This window comes from Rhineura floridana, chromosome 3 (genome assembly GCF_030035675.1).
Source record: "Rhineura floridana isolate rRhiFlo1 chromosome 3, rRhiFlo1.hap2, whole genome shotgun sequence".
Taxonomy (NCBI): Eukaryota; Metazoa; Chordata; class Lepidosauria; order Squamata; family Rhineuridae; genus Rhineura; species Rhineura floridana.
The window spans coordinates 9,082,642-9,103,774 of record NC_084482.1 but is presented as its reverse complement, the minus strand read 5'-3'; the positions used below and the strand labels follow the sequence as shown (position 1 = coordinate 9,103,774).

At 47.6% G+C, this 21,133-nt stretch overlaps 1 protein-coding gene across 2 annotated transcripts; it reads right to left on the bottom strand.

The window, feature by feature from the left end:
* Positions 1-153: 153 nt before the first annotated feature.
* Positions 154-20,588, bottom strand: CCDC120 (coiled-coil domain containing 120). Of its 2 annotated transcripts, XM_061614271.1 has the most exons (10): positions 20,490-20,588; positions 14,066-14,215; positions 13,201-13,334; positions 11,545-11,658; positions 11,236-11,458; positions 9,723-9,779; positions 8,606-8,804; positions 7,436-7,540; positions 3,540-4,238; positions 154-3,056 (listed from the first exon to the last, which is right to left on the bottom strand). In XM_061614271.1, exons 2-10 carry the CDS (start codon positions 14,112-14,114, stop codon positions 2,966-2,968), a joined length of 1,671 nt encoding a protein of 556 aa, XP_061470255.1. In that variant the 5' UTR covers positions 14,115-14,215; positions 20,490-20,588; the 3' UTR covers positions 154-2,965. The 2 variants fall into 2 exon arrangements, with proteins under 2 accessions (XP_061470255.1, XP_061470256.1); XM_061614272.1 differs by lacking the exon at positions 7,436-7,540.
* Between the last annotated feature and the right edge of the window lie 545 nt (positions 20,589-21,133).

The window sequence follows — 21,133 nt, the reverse complement described above, 5'->3', positions numbered from 1 at the left end:
AAACAGGTCTCAAATATGCCAAGTCTCAGCCCAACCTATTTTTTCCATGGGAACAGTAGTAGTAAGAGTAGCTGAAAGCTGAGCAGGTGCAGAGTGCAATTTCCTGCCCAATGAGTACCTACTGAATCCCGCCCCTCACCTCCCTCCCAAGCTCAGCAAATACAAAGAAAGGGTTCCCAGACCAGAGGCTTGTGCTACAAAAATTTTTTTGGAAGAAATTAAGAAGTGACCCCAAAACAAGATGGTGTTTGGGAGCGAGGGTGAAGTAAGTACACACCCCATTCAGGGAGGGGGGAGAGGTAGGTTATTACATTTTTATCCCACCCGTTCCTCCAAGATTTTAAGGAAGGCGTACATGATTCATCCCCTTCCATCATCTCATTTTATTCACACCTGAAGTAAGTTACACTAAGAGGAAGTGACTGGTCCAAGAGCATCCAGTGCGCTTCATAGCTGAACTGGGATTTGAACCTATGCCTCTCCAGCCCTAGGCCAACCCTCAAAACCATACCTTACACAGGAACCAAACAACTCTTCAGTTCCTTGACCCTCATTGTAACTTTCTTTGCTTCTGCTCATACTGTAAGAGGAGGTATGCATCTCTCTTATAGTCACGTTTGAATGGCTATTCCATGCTGCTTCTGCAGGAGCCTCTCACTGCTTAACAGAGAGTTCTTGTTTGGGCCTCCATCCTGCTGTGCATTTAAATGCCCCCGTCTTACTTCCTAACAGAGGGATATGAACTTGGGTCTCCCTAGTCAGTATTCTCTAACCCAGGAAGAGGAAACCTGTTTGGACTCCAGATATAGTTAGGCTCCAACTCCCCATCAGCCCCAACCACCGTAGCCAACTGTCAGAGATGATGGGAGCCATAGTCCAACAACATCTGGAGGGCCACAGATTCCCCATTCCTACTCTCTCCCCCTACACCATGCTGCTTACACCAAAAACACAAAGACCTCAGCTACAGCAATCCCTGATAGTGTCCTAAAGCTATCAGGCACACACCGCACAGCCTCGTTCACCTTTACAACCTTTATTATAGAAACCCTTTCTCATTTCATATGCACAGTGCTCAGTGTTACATTCAGGCCCCCATAGACAATCTGTACAGTGTATATTGAAAAGACACACAAGACAGTGACTCTGCTGTGAACCTTGGTCCTTCACATAGGAAGGAAAGGGGGGGAGAAGGGCTGAGCCCTTCTTTTTCCCTTCTCCCCCCCTCCCCCCACTCCCCAAATATGATCTGGATTCAACGGGCAAAAACAGATTAAACAAAGTGACTATTTCTTGTGCAGTTGTGACAGGAGGAAAACGCATCACAAATCTGTTTTTGTAATTTTTAATGGAAAGGGGGATTACTTCATAAAACTGTGAGGCAAGGGGGGAGAGTATGTGTAGAGGAAGGGGGATGATAAAATGGCTCAAAGGAGTGCGTGAAGGGGTTCTGTGGCAGTGCTTTTTAGATGTGGGAAGAAAGGCAGCTCTGCCCATTATGACTGCTATGGTAAACACTTGTGTTATATTGTCATTCTCTCCTCAACACGGAAAATGTGGCTATTGTAGGTGGGAAGCCCACATGTCTTATTTGCTGTGGAAACCACACTTACCCACTGATAAGAGACACACAGACACAGCTGCAGCAGAAACACCAGGGGTTCCCATAGCTGGTTTAATAGGTGGAACTGCTCTAACAGACTGCTGTTTCAGGGAGTAGCTTTTGACCCTTTCACCTTCTACATTATCATTTAATTCAGGGGTGGGAAGCCTGTGGCCCTCCAAGAGGTTAAGAACATAAGAACATAAGAAGAGCCTGCTGGATCAGGCCAGTGGCCCATCTAGTCCAGCATCCTGTTCTCACAGTGGCCAGCCAGGTGCCTGGGGGAAGCCCGCAAGCAGGACCCGAGTGCAGAACACTCTCCCCTCCTGAGGCTTCCGGCAACTGGTTTTCAGAAGCATGCTGCCTCTGACTAGGGTGGCACAGCACAGCCATCACGGCTAGTAGCCGTTGATAGCCCTGTCCTCCATGAATTTGTCTAATCTTCTTTTAAAGCCGTCCAAGCGTCAGACTCCAGCTCCCATGAGCCCCGGCCAACATAGGCAATGGTCATGGATGATGGGAGCTGTAAGCCAACAACGGGGGGGGGGATATACGTTTCCCACCCTTGAATTAGTTGAGTTGAAACTCTGTACCTACAACATCCATCCCAGGAGTACGTTTCACCTGCTGGGAAGAGGTTGGGCTATATATTAGTTCACTTCCAGTATTTGGAGTCTCTCTCATTATTCTCTCTCTCCAATGTTGTTCTGTCCCTTGTCAGAGCCATGCAAAAGTGAGGGTAGGCGTAAAAAGGGCAGTAAATTTAGGGTGAGCAGAAGTTGCCTATTGGTGATGTGTGAGATGGCTATTTTCTTTTTTGTTTTTAACAGAACTGATGTTCAGTAGCAAGATGGTAGGTCTGTGCTGTTTAACATTTCACAAGAAGCACACACGGACACATACACACCCCTCAAATTATACATTCCAGGGTCCTGGGTTCAAAATACCACACCCAAACCCACAGCACCAGGGCAAGTCATGTTGCACCACTCCCTAGTGATCACAAGAGGGTGCAAGTTGCAGCAATAAAATCCTTTCCCCAGGCAAGATTGCTCAGTAAATGCATATCCCCCAAAAAACTCCAATGGGGAAAGGTTTAACAAGATGTAGGAACTGGGGGCACTTTCCTGCTCCCCAGTGGTGTGTCCAGCGTGACATGCAACAATCCAACTTCACTCTCTCAATTTCTCTCTCTCTCTCTTACACACACAGATATATAGATATACAGATACCCTGCCAGCAGGGAGTCCCACCCCCAACATGGTGTAACACACACACAGACACACACACACAAAAGAGGCACCAGCGAAGGGAAAAAAAAGAACCAAACTCCATTTCCCCTTGGGGGAAAAAGCAGGGGAGTCAGACCAATGTCCCCGGGGATGGCTGCTCGGTGGAGTCCAAGCTGTAGAGGCCAGCAGAGTCATCCATGAAAATTAGTTCCCCAAAGGGTCTGGAGGGCATACCAGGGCATCAAAGGGTTGGGGGAGGGGGGAAAGAGAGAGAGAGAGAGAGAGAGAGAAAATTAGATAAAGAGGCAGGTAGGAACACTGCAAGAACATAGAATGGCTCCCTTTTATCCCACAATTGCCTCAAGCCCATCCCAAGGCCCATCCCTGGGCTGCTCAAGTTAGTCCTTCAAGCTTTCAGAAGTGGAGCAAGGGGCCATAAAAGGATCACACACACACCCTGCCCCTCCCCAAGCAACTGTACAAATTCTTTCAGTGGGGAAGAGGAGAAAGCAAAGTAGAAAACGTTCCAAGCAGCCGGAAAGGTGCAGCAACAGAACATCAGGGTGGAAACACTTCCAAGAAAGCAGGAGCCAAAAGAAAGAAAGGAAAGATCGCACAGAAACAGCCATGGGGTTGGGTGTCAGGCAAGCGGGGCGAGGGGCCAATGGGGTCATCGGGGCAAAGGATGGAATTGTGCCCCATACCTGCCATACAGCGGCTGCCCAGCATAGCTCACTGAGTGGGGCAGCCCTCCTGGACCTCCGTAGTAGGCTGTCTCAGGGTTGCAGGGCGCTGGCTCGTAGTAGCTACGCAGCTGCTGGTGTACAGACTGAGCTGGTCCCCGTCTCTCTGGTGCCCCCCGCTGGGCAACTCCAGCGTTGCGCAAGTACCAATCCCTGAGTCCCTCCTGAGCCAGGGCTTTGTGGAAGTTACGATGAGGGGGCAATGGGGGTCCATAACCAACCTCCTGGGACTGGGGGGGCAACAGCGGGCCACATGATTTAGTGCGGGCTGCTGGCCTGGCTCGGCGCTGCAGCGGGCTCTTGGGAAAGGCTCCCCACTCCAGCTGGGGAGGCCTATCCCTCCGTGACAGATGCTCACCGCCACCACCCCAGCACCTGCGCTCCAGGTAATAGTCCATCAGAAGATCATTGTAAGGTGGGCGAGGAGTGTGGCCTGAGATGGAAGGGTTCAGGGCCTCTGCACTTTTAAAAGGTGGGCCGGAGGGGAAGATAGGGTCCTCCGTAGGGGCCCGCTCAATCAAGGCCTCAGAGCTGTTACTACGACGGGTTCGAGCAGCAAAGAGAGAGGCCCGGTCAGCACTGGTGTCGCGGCTGGGGGGCCCAAGCTGGGAATCATGGCTGCCTGACCATTGCCGGGGGTGGAGAGCTGGGGCCTCTGACCTGAGAAAGGGAAACAGGAAGAGAAGAAAAGAGAGAGAGGCCTGGGTGAGAGAGGTCAAGACCAGCAATTTCAAATTCAAGGGCCATTATTTATTATTATTATTTATTTATTTATTAAATTTATATACCGCCCGACTAGCAATAGCCATGTGAGAAGAGGACTGTTAGTATGGGCCCAAAGAAATAAATTCACAAAAGGCTTCCTGTGCACCCAGACTATCTACCCATGGAGAATGTTTGTCAAGAAAAAATCCTGTCAAACTAATCTCATCTCTTTTTTTGATCGGGTCACTAGCTTAGTAGATGGTGGAAACACTGTAGATGTCATCTATCTAGATTTCAGCAAGGCGTTTGACAAAGTCCCCCACGACCTTTTGATTAGCAAACTAGTCAAATGCGGACTTCATGGAAATACTGTCAGGTGGATTCACAACTGGTTGGAAAACCATACTCAAAGAGTGGTCGTCGGTGGCTCTGCTTCGGACTGGAAGGAGGTCTCGAGTGGAGTGCCACTCTTCAACATTTTTATCAATGACTTAGATGATGGGGTGGAGGGAAGCCTTATGAAGTTTGCGGATGATACGAAACTGGGAGGGATAGCTAACACAATGGAAGACAGGAATAAAATCCAAAGGGACCTGGATAGACTAGAAAATTGGGCTGAAATTAATAAAATGACATTCAATAAAGACGAATGCAGGATTCTGCATTTAGGCCACAAAAACAAAATGCACGGGTACAGGATTGGAAATACCCGGCTTAGCAGTAGTGCGTGTGAGAAGGACCTTGGAATTGTAGTGGATCGCAAGTTGAACATGACCCAGCAGTGTGATGCTGCGGCAAAAAAGGCAAATGCGGTTTTGGGCTGCATAAACAGAGCTATAGTTTCCAGGTCGAGGGAAGTAATAGTCCCACTATATTCTGCATTGGTCAGGCCTCAACTGGAATACTGCATTCAGTTCTGGGCGCCTCATTTTAAGAAAGATATAGACAAGTTAGAGCGGGTTCAGAAGAGGGCGACAAGGATGATAGCCGGTATGGAGTACAAGTCTTATGAGGAAAGGTTGAAGGAACTTGGCATGTTCAGTCTGGTGAAGAGAAGGCTGAGGGGTGATATGATTGCACTCTTTAAGTACCTGAAGGGCTGTCACATAGAGGAGGGTACAGATTTGTTCTCTGCTGCCCCGGAGGGTAGGACTAGGTCTAATGGTTTTAAGTTGCAGGAGCGTAGATTCAGATTGGATATTAGAAGGAACTTCTTGACAGTAAGGGCAGTTTGGCAATGGAACCGACTGCCTAGGGAGGTGGTGGGATCCCCTTTGCTGGATGTCTTCAAGCAGAGGCTGGACAGCTATCTGTGGGAGATGCTCTAGCTGTGGATTTCCTGCTGTGAGCAGGGGGTTGGACTCGATGGCCTACAAGGCCCCTTCCAACTCGATGATTCTATGACTGCCCACTGCACCTCTGCATGATCGACTGGTCTGGCTTGGCCTCCTTTTCAACCAGCTGCCTTTTGGGGATGGGGCAATTCTGGTGCAACTGGGCATCAAGGGTTATAAGACCTATTCAAAAATTGTCCAGTGTCTAAGGAGGAGGCCACTCAAGCTCTCTGCCTGAGGTACTGGTCCATTCTCCGTTCAAATCAGAGGTACAATCAGAGCAGGTAGTCAAGCAGGAACACCCCACTCTTAAGACATAAAAATGAAGGGCATCTCCAATTTCAAGTTATTTTGAGGAGGAGGGTCCTTCAATTATCAGAAATGTGCAAAACACTGGGCAAGAAAGACTGGACGAGGCAGTAACCACCTCCCTGCTGCCTCTGTCCACAGGATTTTTGTAAAGTGATCTTGCTGCACTCTCTCACTACCCAAAACATCTCTTTGGACTCCCTGCAAACAGATGAAGGCCAAAGAATTTTTAAAAGAGCAAGCCCAGCTGCCACTGATAAATTCTGGTGCTGATTTTACAGTCCTCTCATTAGCACAGTTCTAGACAAATTATTATTTTTATGATTTATATAAAGCACTGAAGATTGCTAGGTATGAGACAAAAGTGAAAAGTAGACCCTGTCAGAGTTCTGAAAAAGTAAAAGACATGACACACTCGTGAGGAAAAGGAAAGGGGGAAATGCTACTAATAGCATCTTTCTCCCTTCTTCAGGCAAATCACGAGTTCTGTTGAACTCAGAAACTTCTGTATAGTGCTGTTCTAATAAAAATGCATCACTTTTCATGTAGATTTATCACTTTGTGAAAATATATAAAATTTAGTAAGACGTTATATAGCTAGTGTTTAATCTCACATTGTCTAAAAAAGATATATCCAGATGTTTCTGGAATATGTTGAAAGATGTGGGGAGAAAGTCACAAATTCATGTTTGGTGGATTAGTAGGATTTTTTTTGCAGGGGGGAATAGTGAGGTGTATACAAGTAATAATTGGCTATCGCAAACATATAAACCCTCTAATAACTCTTTTAGGCTATCTTGAAGATGGGAAATCAGAACATCGAAATTTAGTTGGGGTTTTGTTAAGAGTTGTCAAAATACTGACAGCCCCCAAATGGCATACTCCAGTAGTTCCAACATAATGGTTTAATAAAATTTGGTATCTTGCCACATTGCCTAAATTAGCAGAAATGGTACATTTAAGGAAAGGTAAGCAAAGATAGGGGTAGAGAAAGATCTCCCTTTATTAAATATATGGAATGAGAACATCAACTAGAATTATTTAAAGCTTTTTCAGTGCTGTTAAAATAATTTGGTACAGAAGCTTAAAACAATATTTAATATACAATTTTAAATATACTTTGCTTTTAATATACGGTGATTTAGAGGTAAATGATAAATTTGGTGAATATTAGAATATAATATGTAAAAATTAACTAAAACAATGCATTGCATTGACTACTTTGTAATAATATTATTTATTTATTTATTATTTGATTTATATTCCACCCCTCCCAGCAGGAGTCCAGGGTGGCAAATAATTATTAATAATAATTAATAATATTAATTAATTAACTATTATTACTATCAGGTAACCTTTCCTCTCACAAATTGCAAATGCCCACCCCTCATCACACCCACCATCTTAGGGCAACCCCACTCTGCCTCCAATCCTGCCTCACATCCAGCTGCTATGCGTGGAGACCCATAGCTTGGTCAGGGCAAGGGGCACATCACAGCACTCGCCTACCTGAACTGATGGCTGCCACTGCAAGCATTTCTTGCTAGCACTGGGGTAGCTGGGACACTCCTGCCCTCAAAGCTGGACACACTCCTGGGGAGGGTGCGGCTGGGGCTGCAAAACAGATGAAGGCCAGAGAATTTTTAAAAGAGCAAGCCCAGCTCCACATTTAGGAAACACCCCTCTGCACATGTGCACACACACAAGCTGCAATCCTATGCACCCCTACTGGTGAGAAAGCCCCACTGAACTCAGTGGGGCTTACTTCCAAGCAAACATAGGCTGATTACAAGAGCTGAGTTACACACAGGAAACAATTCAGCTTGGCTTGTAGAGAGCACTAATGCACACGAGGTGCCCTTCTGATGTTCTACAGCTCCCGTAATTCCAAGACATTGGGCATGCTGACTAAGGTCATGGGAGAACATCTGAAGGACACAATGCTGGCTACCCCCGCACTAAAGGGTTCCCTCCAAAAGCTGCCCAGGGAGACAGAGATAGCTAGAGAGGCTTCAAGTGCTGATCTTTATCATTCTTGTGAATTTGGGAAGGAAGAAGCCATCTCAGATTTGCCCTTATTGAGCAGCTTCTTGTTAGAAGGAAGGTGGTGTCAGCTGCCTGGGTTTCTTACTCCTTCCACTGTTACCTCTAGCATTTAATTTTCCCTTCACCCTGCCCCCCAAGCTATTAAGGAAAATTAGCTGCTATATATTTGGCCTGATTTACACATGCAACTGCATGAGATAGTAAACTCCTATACCATTTTATCTGCCAGGTGGGCATCACATGTTTGAATGTTCCCCTGAGTTAAAAAATAAATAAAAAGAAAACTCTAAACTCCCTGCAATAGAAAACTAGCACTTGGGTTCTAGCCTAGCCCACTCCCTTTCTCTGGCATGCGCTAGCTTTCTATGGGCAGGGAGCTGTATGTTTTGCTTTTTAATGTGACAGAACATCCAAAAATGGCATCCTTCACCTTCAGCCCGAAGTGGTACAGTCCACTCTACCACCTCCTTTCGTTGCCCATGTAAGCCAGGCCTCTGTCCTTGCCATAGATCCTGAAGGGGCCTCCATGGCTGTCAAACAGGTCAGCAGCAACTCTGTTCCCCACCCCCCATCCATTTGGCTACTGGGGAGGGGCACAAAAAGGCTGCAGCTCTGCAGGTATCTCCTACTCACCTGGTAGGGCTGGCAACAGAATTCCTACGGTCCTTGGCTTCGCTGTACAGATCTGGCTGTAAAAGCCGCCATCCTAGTCGGCGGTCGGGGCTGCTGGATATGGCACGTAGGTGATCTCGGGCCTTAGGGGGAGAGGGGCGGTCAAAGAAAGTCCCCTGGTGGTTGGAGACCTTGGAGGGATGGAAGCTGTGGGTGTCGTCTGAGGACAGAGCACAATGCATAGGATAGAAGCAGCCACATACTCCTAACATCGGCTAAATTAAAATAAAGTAAAATAAAATGGGCTAAATTAAAAATAAAGTAAAATAAAATGGTAGTCCAACAGTTCTCAAAATCTAGACTCTCTAAACACAGTTATGATCATGTGGTAAAACTGTTCCTAGATTGTGCATGCCACACACACGTGTGCAATGTAAGGGAGAAAGACCAGCCCTTTTTACATTTTTGTGGGAAGGGGAAGCATTCCAACTTGCAATTGCCGCCTGAAGTCTGGAATGGTACAGTCCAGGAACAATATTACCATTTAATGGTGTGTCCTTCTAAGGAGGCACAGGGAGTTACTAATGGAAACATTAAGTTTATCCAACCCAGTCCTTCCTGTACATATAAACTGGGTTCTTTGTTCTTGCCCAACTGTGCTAATCAACAGCTAATCTCTGGGGCCACATCTCCTTCCCTGTCTTTGTAGTAACCTCACCACCACCACAGGGACCTTAAATGATGCCACAGGTCAACTGGGCCACACTCCTTTGGTCTGCCCATTTTGGGGGCAGAAAGTAACACCAACAAAACTGTTTTTGTCCCAAGTTACATTTGAGGGTTTCTCCGCCACCTTTGATTTGCTATGGCAAGTTTGCTTTGAGACTCAATGTTCTCTTTCTTCCTCAACCCCTTCTACACTAGCACTTGCCTTTCTTCCATATCTCAGCCATCACAGAGCCCAAGAACCTGGCTCCAAAGCAGGCTTTATTTTTTACTCACTTCCGGATCCCATTTTTGAGACTATAGCTCAAATTCCTCCCAGATCATACATTAACTAAGACACACACACACACAAAATCAACCACTACCTTCTTGATCCAGGAAAGGAAACCCAAGGACTGCAGACCACACTTACCATTTTCGTGGCTGGCTGATTCTGAGAGGGAACTGTTTTCTGAATGAAAAGCCTCTTCTTTTTTTTTGGTTTTTTGAAAGAGAAAGAGTGGGGGATCAATAAGAAAACAGAGTGTGATGATTACTATTTCACATAATATGACAGAGGGATAAGGTGGGTACCGTGCAGCTTGAATCGAGAATTGTTAGCTCACCCCCAATACAATAGAAGAATTCATGGTACGTATCCTCACTATCCCAGGCAGTACAACACTCTCTATAGGGGTGGGGAACCTCTTTTCGATTAAGAGCCATTACTGTGGTGGAAAGCTGTCAAGGGCTTCATTCCAGTAGTGGTCAGGGTCATACACACAAAATCACCTTCACAGCAATTTCCCATAGAAATAGAGGCATACAAATTTAACTCCACTTGATTTACCATCCATTTTCTCCATTGACTTTTTTTAGACAGTGTATGTAACATTATCATTATTAATAATGGACTGTATTCAACGTAGTGCTAAGGTGAACGTTCCATCAGCACAAGGATTTCTCCTTGCACAACAGAAAGTTCTCCCCCTCTCCTTTGTTCTACGGGTTCTGTTTTAAACGGTTCTATGGGTTTCCCCAATCCTCTAGAGCAGATTTGGGAATGGTGCAAGGTGTGCACAGGGGAAGTCTCACTGCTCAAGCAGAAATCCTTGCGCAGAAGGGAATCAGTAGTTGAAATACTGCCTAATAATAATAATACCTCACCCTTTTTCTGTCCTGACAGTGCAAAAGGCAAAAAAGAACTCAGTAATCCCAGCAGAAGAATGCAAATAAAGTCAACCCACAGCTGAACTAAAAGGCCTGCTTTACAGCTCTTCAAAACATTTTCATCCTCACAATTGCATGCATGCAATTGCAAAAATGCATGGATACCTTTTTTTAATAACTACCTCTCTGCCCAGGCATTTCCCCCTCTGCTTCAGTCTTCTTGCAGAGGAAGGAGCTACGATTACACACTTTGCACAATGCCACAATTTCTCTGTAGCTACAGTTCAGCAGCTTCCCCTGAACAGAGGATGGACCGGAGGAGACCCAGAGGATTGGATGAAACCCTGCTCTGGCCTGCAGGCCGGAGGTTCCCCACTCCTAAACTAAAGAAGCATTCAGTATTGTACTGAATAAATGAGAGGGATGGATATGGAGCACAAGCAGAGTTCCTCTCCCACAACGAGACTTCCCCTTTCTCTATTCTCCCTGCGACCCCCCCCCCCAACCTTCTCTGGAGGGTTTTCCCAACCCTCTGAAGCAGATTTTGAGGGTACACAATGGGCTGCAGGGTAAAGGAGAGGAGAGAGAAATTCCATGGCACACAAGCCAGGGATGTGGCCCTCCAGATGTTGTTGGACTCCCATCAGCCCCTAGCCAGCATGGTCACTGATCAGGGATAATGGGAATTGGGAGTCCAGCAGCATCCGGAGAGCCACAGTTTCTCTCCCCTGGCGCAAGCGGAAGTCTGCTGCGCAAGGAATGGAACAACAACTCACCATGGTTTCCCCTCTGGAGGGGTCCTTTGCCTATCCGCACTCGGCATTCTGCCACCTGTGCCTCAAGCTCCCAAAGGCGCTGGGCAGCGTCTGCTTGGACCTGTCTCCGGCGACGACGCTGTTCAGCTGTTAAGTCTGGGGCGACTGCGAGGCGCCGGGCAGCCTCAGCCACTTGCTGCTGCAGTGCCAGCTCACGGGTCAGCTCCTCCAATGAAGGTGCTTCCTGAAAGATAACAGAACATTTGTCAGATCCAGAATCCCCCTGCCTCTCTCTCTCTCTCTCTCACACACACACTGCTTGCTACTCACCTCATTCTTTAGGGCAGGGGGATTTCGGTAGGCAACCGCTGGCCTCCTTCGCACAGGTTGGGGTCTTTCACCCGGTTCCAGCGGGTATTCTGGAGGCAACTTTCCTGTCAGTTCCTGATATTGGGATGGGAGGCAAGCAGCATTTATTAATACTGCCAGGGTGAGGCATACAGAGTTAGGCAGGGGTATGTGTCTTCTGTGCATAAAATTAAAATTCTGCACCAAGAGAAGCTGAATTTTGTAACTTGCATAAAACTAATCAGATTTGCATACATACCTGTGACCCTCTAGATGCTGTTGGATTACAACTCACATTGTCCTTGAACACTGGGCAAGCTAGCTGGGATGGATGGGAGTGGCTGATGGGAGCTGGAGTCCAACAACATCTGTAGGACCACAGGTTCCCCTTCTCTGCCCTGCATGATCTGGACCCAACGTATCTAGAACAATGAAGAGCTGGAAGTAACTGTGAGGTCATCTAGTCAACACAGGATCTGTGATGCAGGATGCAAGTGCAGCATCCCTGGCAAGTGGCCATCCATCCAGCCTTTGTTTAAATACCTCCGGCGAAGGATAGCCCATCACCTCCAGAGGCAGACTGCTCCACTGCTCAAACAACTATTGCTATTAAAAAGATTCTCCTAAAGTTTGGCCAAAATCTGCTTCCTTGAAATTTCCTTCAGTTGCCTCCAATGCTGGAGCAACACAGAACAATTCAGCTTCATCTTCTGCCTGACAGCCCCTTCACGACCTTTGAAGACCACTAGGCATGTCTCCCCTTAATCTCCTCTTCTCCAGGCTAGCAACACCCAAGAGGCTTTTTTTTTTAACCATTCCTTTCAAACATTCCTCATAGGCCCTCCACCATTCTGTCTGCCCTTCTCAGTTTGCCAATGCCTTTCTTAAAATATGGTGCCCCAGAGCCTCAGCAGCACAGGACAGACTTTCTTGAAGTTTCCCCCAGGCACCTGGTTGGCCACTGTGAGAACAGGATGCTGGACTAGATGGGCCACTGGCCTGATCCAGCAGGCTCTTCTTATGTTCTATGTTCTTATGTTCGTAGTTTAGAGAAAAGATGAGTAAGAGGTGACAAGTTTATAAAATGATGCATGGCATGGAGAGAGTCAACTAGAGCTGAGCTGGGACTTCTCAGAAGACATTTTTTTTCTGAGAAGTTTTTTAAATTTTGTGGTGGCCACCAGGATGAACACTGGAGGCCAGGCTGTCCACAGTTTCTGCCATTTACAGCAGCAGCAGCAGCTGGAAACACACCCACCAACCCTGAGGTGCTACCATCACTGTTGACGGGGAGTTCCACTGTTGGGAGATTCTCTCCTCCCCTTGGTCCCCCCCACACCAATTTCTCTACCCACAAACAGGATGGAGAATTTCAAGAGGCCCTTCATACACAGCTCTGCTTTTAATGGCCCATCCCTTGTCGGCTCTCCACACACAACCCCGGTAAACACATACTGGGGACCTGCCCGATTAAAACCGAATCTGCGGTCTGGCAGAAGACAGGCTGCTTTTATATCCAGTGACTACTTCAACACACCGTGTGGTAGCAGCCTGACTTTCTCCGCTCCTCCTGGAGGCAGCACTGTCGCTGCTATTGCCCATCTGATTCTAGCTCTGCTCTTGCCAACCATTACTCACAGCTTCCTGCAGGCAAACACGGCGCAACTCCTTAAGGCGCAGGCTGAGCACCTGCTGAAGTTCCCGCTGCTTCTCCAGCAGCTCTTGTACCCGCTCCAGTCGAATTCGGGGACAGAGTTCCCGCTGCAAGGCCTCTGCAAAGGAAAGAGCAGAGAGAGGGTCAAAGCACGGATGAAGAACCTTTTTCAGCCCAAGGGCCACATTCCCTTCTGTGGGCCAAATGGTAAGGGTGGGTGGGTGAGGCCTGAGGCAAAAGCGGGCAGAGCAACAAATGTAAATATTATCTTTGTATAGTAGGCTAGTTTCTACACCCTTACCTCTCTATCTTCCATCCACGCAACCAAGAGTCATCATCAGAGTTCACATTTCAGAGGACACAGCCAAGCAAAAACACTCAAGGAGAGTGCAAAACAGGGCTAGTGAGGGGACATAGGAAGCTGCCTTATACAGAGTCAGACCACTGGTCCACCCAGCTCAGTACTGTCTGCACTGACTGGCAGTGACTCTCCAGGGTTCCAAACAAGAAGTCTCTCCCAGCCCTACCTGGTGATGCTGGGGAATGAATCCGGGACCTTCAGCATGCAAAGCAGATGCTCTGCCACTAAGCTACGGCTTTCCCCTTCCTCAGGTTGTGGCCTGGTGAGAGGGGGTGTGGCCTAGAGAATGTTCAGAGGGTCAGACAGAGAGATCTGGAGGGCCACAATTGGCCCCCAGGCCTGACCTTCCCCACACCTGAATTGAAGGATCAGTGACAGTTTGAGATCCATGGCAAGTCACAGATTTAACTCTCACTGGGCGCAGAAATAGGAGGACAAGATGGACAGAAAGGAATAATGGGCAAACATGGTGGCAGGAAGGAATGTACCTGAAGAGCTGTAGCTGGATGAGCTGATCAGCTGCCCCTTCACCTCCATGTCAAGGAGAGATTGGTTTGTGTCTCCTGCTTCCGAGGGAGGGGAATCACTCTGATCCAATCCCCATCAGGAATTCCCAGATGGAGGGCTTCAGTTGGTTACTATCATAGGGAGACAAGAGTGGAGTAAGATGCAGGGGTGATTCTGCGGTTACAGGCAGGTGAGTCACCATTGGAGGACATGACTGTGAGGAAGAAGAAGAAGGAAGGGAGAGACAGAGAGAGATCGTTCTCCAACTCAGTGGAAGGCTTGCAATACCACAAAGTGAAAAGGCAAGGGGCTGGAGAGAGATATCACCCCACAAAGCCAACTTCCAAGGAAGGAGGATGGACTATAAATCTCTTTTGGGTTAGGCAAGCAGGGCATGGAGGAGATCCAGTAGAGCATCTACACTTCTTTGGACAGTTTCCTCCTCTAGACTGAAGAGTATTCAGGAGTGCTTATCCTCCCTTACCTTGGCTCAACTGCGATTCCACAGGCAGGCCTTGAATATCACCTGGGGGGGGTGGGCTAACATTTCCAGGTTCTTCCATGCCATCCAACTAATGATCAGAGCAGTGCTGTGGAAATTCTTGTGCAGTACTGTCTCCTTGCACTTCTATGGGGCATAATAGCCCTTATATATTTGTTGTTGTTGTTATTAGTTTTTTCCCAATTTCCCCCCCAAATTGAACATTCAAAGAGATTGACAACATTAAAAACAGATATAAAACAAGAATAAAAACATCCTAAAATACTCAGACTACACAAAAACAAAATACAACACTTCCCCACCTGACTAAAAACAAACAGAAAATTAAACTACAATGGCTTGGGTAAATAAAAATGATTCTGGCATCTAAAGTGATGGTGCCAGGCATGCCTCCCTGGGAAGAGCATTCCACAAATTGGGACCCACCACTAAGAAGGCCCATTCACATGTTGCCACCCTCGGCAACTCCCTTAGAAAGAGCACACAGAGAAGGGCCTCAGATAATGAACGCAAGTCTGGATTGGTTCATGCACTGAGAGGTGGTCCTTGAGGTACTGAGGCCTGAGCCACAAAAGGCTTTATAGGTCAAAACCAGCACTTTGAATTTGGCCCAGAAACTAATTGGCTGGTATTGGGAAGGGAGACACAGCACTGCAGGCTTGGCATTTTGCCCAAGCATCACTAGCTCCACCGCAAGTGTGATGGTAAGATTGCCAATCAAAGCTGCAGGTACAATCCTGCAACTAAAGACCAAGAGAGAATATTGTTACAAGATCTGAACAGGGTGGTTCATGACAGATGCTCTTGGAGGTCGCTGATTCATAGGGTCGTCATAAGTTGTAATCGACTTGAAGGCACATAACAACAACAACAAATTGATCTTCTTAGGTGTCTTTGCAGTCTTCTGTGAACCTGAATTGTGAGTCATTGAAGCAGCTGCAGATCCACCTGATAGGCAGGTCCCAGAAGGTGACTAAGATAGGCTGTGGGGCCGCATCCCTTCTCTTACGGATGGGGAGCCTGTGGTCATCACTGGCCATGCTGGCTGGGGCTGATGGGTGTTGGGAGTCCAGCAACATCTGGAGCGCCCTGTTTTCCCCATTCCTGTCTTACATGCTGCTGGGTGGAAAGTGGAAATTATAATGCCATCTCTGTGCTGGCGGTGCCAAGTGTCTCTTTCCCCTTATCACCAAACCCAGTGATAGTAGTCTCAGTACCTTATTCACCATTGGTCACAGTTGCCCACATTTGAAGCATATGGGTAGAATTAGGATGGTAGGTATGGCAGTCTATTTGGCCTGGAGTTCCCACAATGAGACAATGACAGACCAATACTACTTCGTGGTGACTGGAAGCTTCGGCCAGAACAAGACCACCAAACCTTCAACCTTGACAGCATTCTAGGGCCTGTTGGGACTATAAGTCCCATCAGCCCTAACATCCAATGAAGGGCCACACTTTCCCACAACGTCTGGAGGGCCACTGTGCCCCATCCCTGTTCTAGGGTATTTTGGCTAGCTTTTGGTTGGTTACATCAGTACTTAGTTAAGAACAAGCGTAACATCTGCCTACGCAGGATCAGACCATCTAGGCTCCATCCAGTCCAGCACACTGTCCAACAGTGCCCAGCTAAATGCCCCAGGGAGACACATGAGGAGACATTGCTGCCACCATCCCTCTTGCTTGCCCCTAGCATCTAATAATCACAGGCATATTGCCTCTTAAATATGGAAGTTGCATTTAGCAATTACATTTTCTCTCTTGTAGCTTCATTCTAATTGGCTAGACATGCTTTTAAAAGCTATGGTTTGCCTGTCTTATACCCCTGCGACAGTGCTCTCCTTTTGCATATATTATGTTGATTGATATAATTTCGGGTTTCCTTGACAGAAAACAGCCCCCAGTCATCATGTGCAACCTCAGATCTCTCCCATACCTGCTTCAAGCATGCACAATGGCCTCTCCTTCGCACCAGAGGCTGGCTTGAAGCCAGAGCTCCTGTGGGAGTAAAAGCCAAAGTACCCACTCCCACGTCTCCCCCCTTCTCTTCCTGCCCCGCCCCCCAGTCAACTAATATGCCCGCAGACATCCACAGTGGGAAGTCTGGGGGCAGCAAGACAGCTGTCCAGCTCTCTACATTTCTGGGCCATGGCCAGAACCCACAGCTGCTTCCCCGTGAGACCAGATCAAGGCCAAGCCCACCTGGGAGTCCAGGGAACAGGGCAGCCAGGAAACCTCCCCAAGTTACGTAACTAATCCCAGCTGCAGCAGAGACCGGCAGGGCTCTCGGCATGAATCACACTAGAATGACATCCATGTCAGGTAGAGCAGCCGCAGAAAGCATTCCCCGGCCTACACGCTCTGTGGACAGCAGGCCTGCCTTGTACCAAAGACACTGAATGCATTAAACTCGCTCTCTCGCTCCTGCACCTACAGCATGGCCAAATGTGAATCCAGAGAGCTAAATTTCACACACGTGTTTGCTCTTTCTGCGCATCGATGAGAAGATGGGTGGTACTGAACCCCAGTGTAACAATGTGGGAAAGAGAAGGGAAACAGTGGCATGTCAGATTGCGGCTTGGCCACGGGCAATCTCCCCCCCACCCCACGGCTCTTGAAACTACAGCAGCCAATTCCTTTTCCATGACTGTTTTGTGTCAACACCTTCCTCCCTACCCCTCCCCGCTGCTGCTGGCTCCCTGTTCTCAGGGAGTGGATAAGTGAGGGATCTGCTGTGAGGCAGGGCAGAATAAGGCAGAGCTGTTGCATGCACACTTGGGTAAAAAAATGAAAACAAAAAAGCAATCAGCACCCAGGAAACCCAACTGGAGTGCTGACAGCACATTGGGTAAATTAAGGCACTCTCCACCTACCCCACTGCTTTGCAGGAGTTTTTCCTCTTAAAATAAAATGTGGGTCACGGGGAAAGGCACTGACAGTTCAAGGTGGCAGCCTGGTTTAGATCCAGAGTTTGGTGGGGCTTTGGGCAAGAGGCTGTTAGTGGACACACACCCACACTTAACTGGGAAGGGAGATGGAGAGGGGACCCCAGAGTCCCTCCACCTGGCTTATCGCCTATCTTGTCCATGTGTTTCTGCAGAGGACTCTGGGATGGGCTGTAGCTCAGTAGTAGAGCATAGGTTGCGCATGCAAAAGTTCCCAGATTCAATTTCTGGCATTTCTGGGTAGGGCTGGGAAGGACTCCTGCTGAAACCCATCATACAGGGACACAGAATATAATCAGTCCTGAGTGTTAGCAACCAGCTATGCTAAGGTTGGAATGTATTTATTTTCTCACTCGGGTGATAGGTTTCTTGTTTGATTCATCCTCCTTTTTGGTCCCATAAAACTGCTATCATTCCAACAGTATTTTTACATATGGGGAAAACTAAGGTTGCCATGCTGGGATTTGAGCCCAGGTCTGCTGGATCCAGAACTATTACCACCAGCTCATTTTTGCAAGAAGAAAGGGGAGGGTGAGACCAGGAGAAAAGAAACAGGGGGTAAACTCCAGGTAAATTTGAAGAGGCAGGCAGGGAGGGAGAAGCCTGCATGTTATGAGCTGGGCCTGTGATGCATGGGTAGAGTTCAGCAGGTGGAGCCCTTCCCCGGAAATCCTTGCAACACCTGGTCACGTCATCTTTGGCTGACAGCCTGAGGCAAAGGTTCACCTAATCCCCAGACAAGAGTCAAGCCGGGCAGGACAAAACACATCCTCCAGAGTCAGCAAGAAAGCAACTTCCTGCCAGCCCTTCACCCACCCACCCTCCCTATGTCCTGCCTCTGAAAGCATTAATTTCCGACATGAAAACATCTCTGAAGCTGAAGTACACAATCCAGGAATCTTGGGCCTCCAATCAGGGCTTCATCTGAGCCAGAGCTCAGGCCCAGAACCTATTTCCAACATCTGAACAGCAAGTGAAGACAGCACCTCTGAGCATGTAGTGATACAGACACCACCAAGGAACCATAACCAGCCTCCATCACACATTACTTGGGAGAGGCTTCCAGGCTAAAGGGAGATTTCTCAGCGGTCTTAAGCCCCAGCACCTCTAATGCCAGAAATGAAACACTTTCACATCCTTCCTCTGTTCCAGTGCCCAGGCCTGACTCTCTCCCAAGGATTCCAATCAAACCTCTGCATTCCAGCTCTCTAACTAGCTCAACTGCTCACTCAAGGTCACCCTGTGAGTTTCATGGCTGAGTAGAAATTTGAATATAGGTCTCCCCAGTCTTAGCCTGGCACTCTAACCAGTACACCACAATCCCTCTCATGCAGCAGGGAGACCAAACCACTCATCATGTAATGTACTTTGCCAATCCAGTATGACCCAGTGGAGAGAGAGACAATGAAGCTGTTGCTCAAGTCCCTGTTTAAGCCAATAACTCATCTAGTGAGTATAACCTTCAGTGTACCCCACCTATAAAATGGGATGGCTAGTGTCCTACCTCAGAGAGCTTTTGAGAGAGTCAGTAATGGTACAGAAGCACGAATATTTCACATCAATACTTATGCTTGGCATTTGTGTAGTATTTTTGAGAGCTCAGAACACTTGTAACCTTTACAACAACCCGGTAAGGTAAGCGAGTATCATTATTTCTATACAGCAGAAGGCTGGGAGTGGGGCTGAAACAGAGAGAGTGGCTTGCCTAAAGTCACTGAGTAAGTTCATGGCAAAGTTGTGATTCAAACCAAGAACTTTGATTCATAGCTCAGTCTCATCAACCACAATATTACGCCAAGTATGCATAAAATTAACGTATAAACATTAATGTAATTAAGGTTTGGAACAGAAGTAATGTCATCATTACATTTTAAATGCCTCAGTGATCAGGTATCTGGGATATTAAAAATGTAAATGTACTGCCTTCAAGTCGATTCCAACTTATGGCGACCCTATGAATAGGGTTTTCATGAGGCTGAGAGGCAGTGACTGGCCCAAGGTCACCCAGTGAGCTTCATGGCTATGTGGGGATTTGAACCCTGGTCTCCCAGGTCATAGTCCAACACCTTAACCACTACACCACACTGGCTCTGCTCTGGGATATTACCAGCCCCATTTTAAATAATAATCATATCTATTTGGGTGTCTCTCACACACCCATTTGGAGAAATTCTATAAAAGAAGCTGGCCACACATCCTGAGCATGTCTACTCAGAAATCAGTCCCACTGAGTTCAATGGGTAAATGTGTGTAGGACTGAAATATTTAGTAAGGTATGTGCAAACCGCTCACCCCAGTTTTCCTGCTAGATTGTCTTAAAGACAGAAAGATATGGGCAAGTCCACTTTACAATTAAAGCAAAGGCACACGGTTCAGAGCAGCCTCTCCATTTCTAAACCACAAATGTAATAGAAAATCTAAACACAATGTTTTCCCTAGAAACCCAGCCGGCTCCTGCAGCCCACTAACTCTCTCTCTCTCTGATCTTTCACCTTAAGCTGCATCTGAGCATGAAACACCCTCACCTTCTCAAAAATTTGCAAGCGCGTCAACATAATACGATTGAACTCGGGTGGAAAATCACCCGTCCGATTTAGGAGGCGGCCTGACCCCCTTGGGATCAAGGGAGCGACTCCGGATTCTGGCCTCACGGGAGACCTGGCTCTGTCTTCCCCCAACCCTGTGAGCAAATAACAATCCCTTCACTTGAATATCAGGAAACAAAGCAGAAAGAATCAGTTAAGTTTAGTCTTCAACTTGGAGGAAAGAAGTTTAGGGAAGGTTCCCTCCCTCCTTGGAAGCGGGTCGGATCGCCCTCCTGCCCACTCGCTGGCCCCACAAAGGAGGTTAAGGAAGTTTCTGCAAACTTGCCCGAATTTTGGCGACTCTTCACCTGAAGCTTTCCCCGACTCCCAGGCGAGCAGCCACCCTTGCATGATCGTGCAACGAAGCACTCACCTCACTCTTTCCTGCTGTTCACCCCTCCCCTTTAATTTGCGGGCGAGTATAGACCAAGAAGCACAAGGAGACCAGCTCCCCGAAACTGCCCAGCTCCACCGCTGGGCAAAACCGAAATTACATAGAAGGAAACGTCGGACCAACCTCCCGAGCAAGCAAGGGGGAGGGGCCACACTTTTTAACCCTCGCCTTGCCACAGGTTGACGCCACACAGAGCAAGGGAGGCAACTATAGTGGAGAATTTACAAAGGTGGGGGTGCTGACATCTAAGCCTGCCCCCTTTGGACACGGAATCCCTTCTTCATTCATTCCAGATGGGGGAGGGATGGCTGTGATCACTTAGTAGGTGAAAGGTACTCTTTTTGTGCTCAGAAGCACCCTTTTCTTTATCGATACTACTTCACATGTTCCATGTCTGAGTCTTGGCTGAAAACAGGTCTGGAGCTTTGGAAGCATATTAAGGCCACTAGCCAACTCCTAATTAAGGATCATTTCCTTAGAGGGCAGCAGGAGGTCTACTACCTCCACACAGAACAGACACACAAACACACGCACACTGTTAAATACCATGCTCAATAATCTATGCATACTTAGCACAGCCCAATAAAATTAATCCCTTCCAAAAGAATGGAGGCACAAATGCA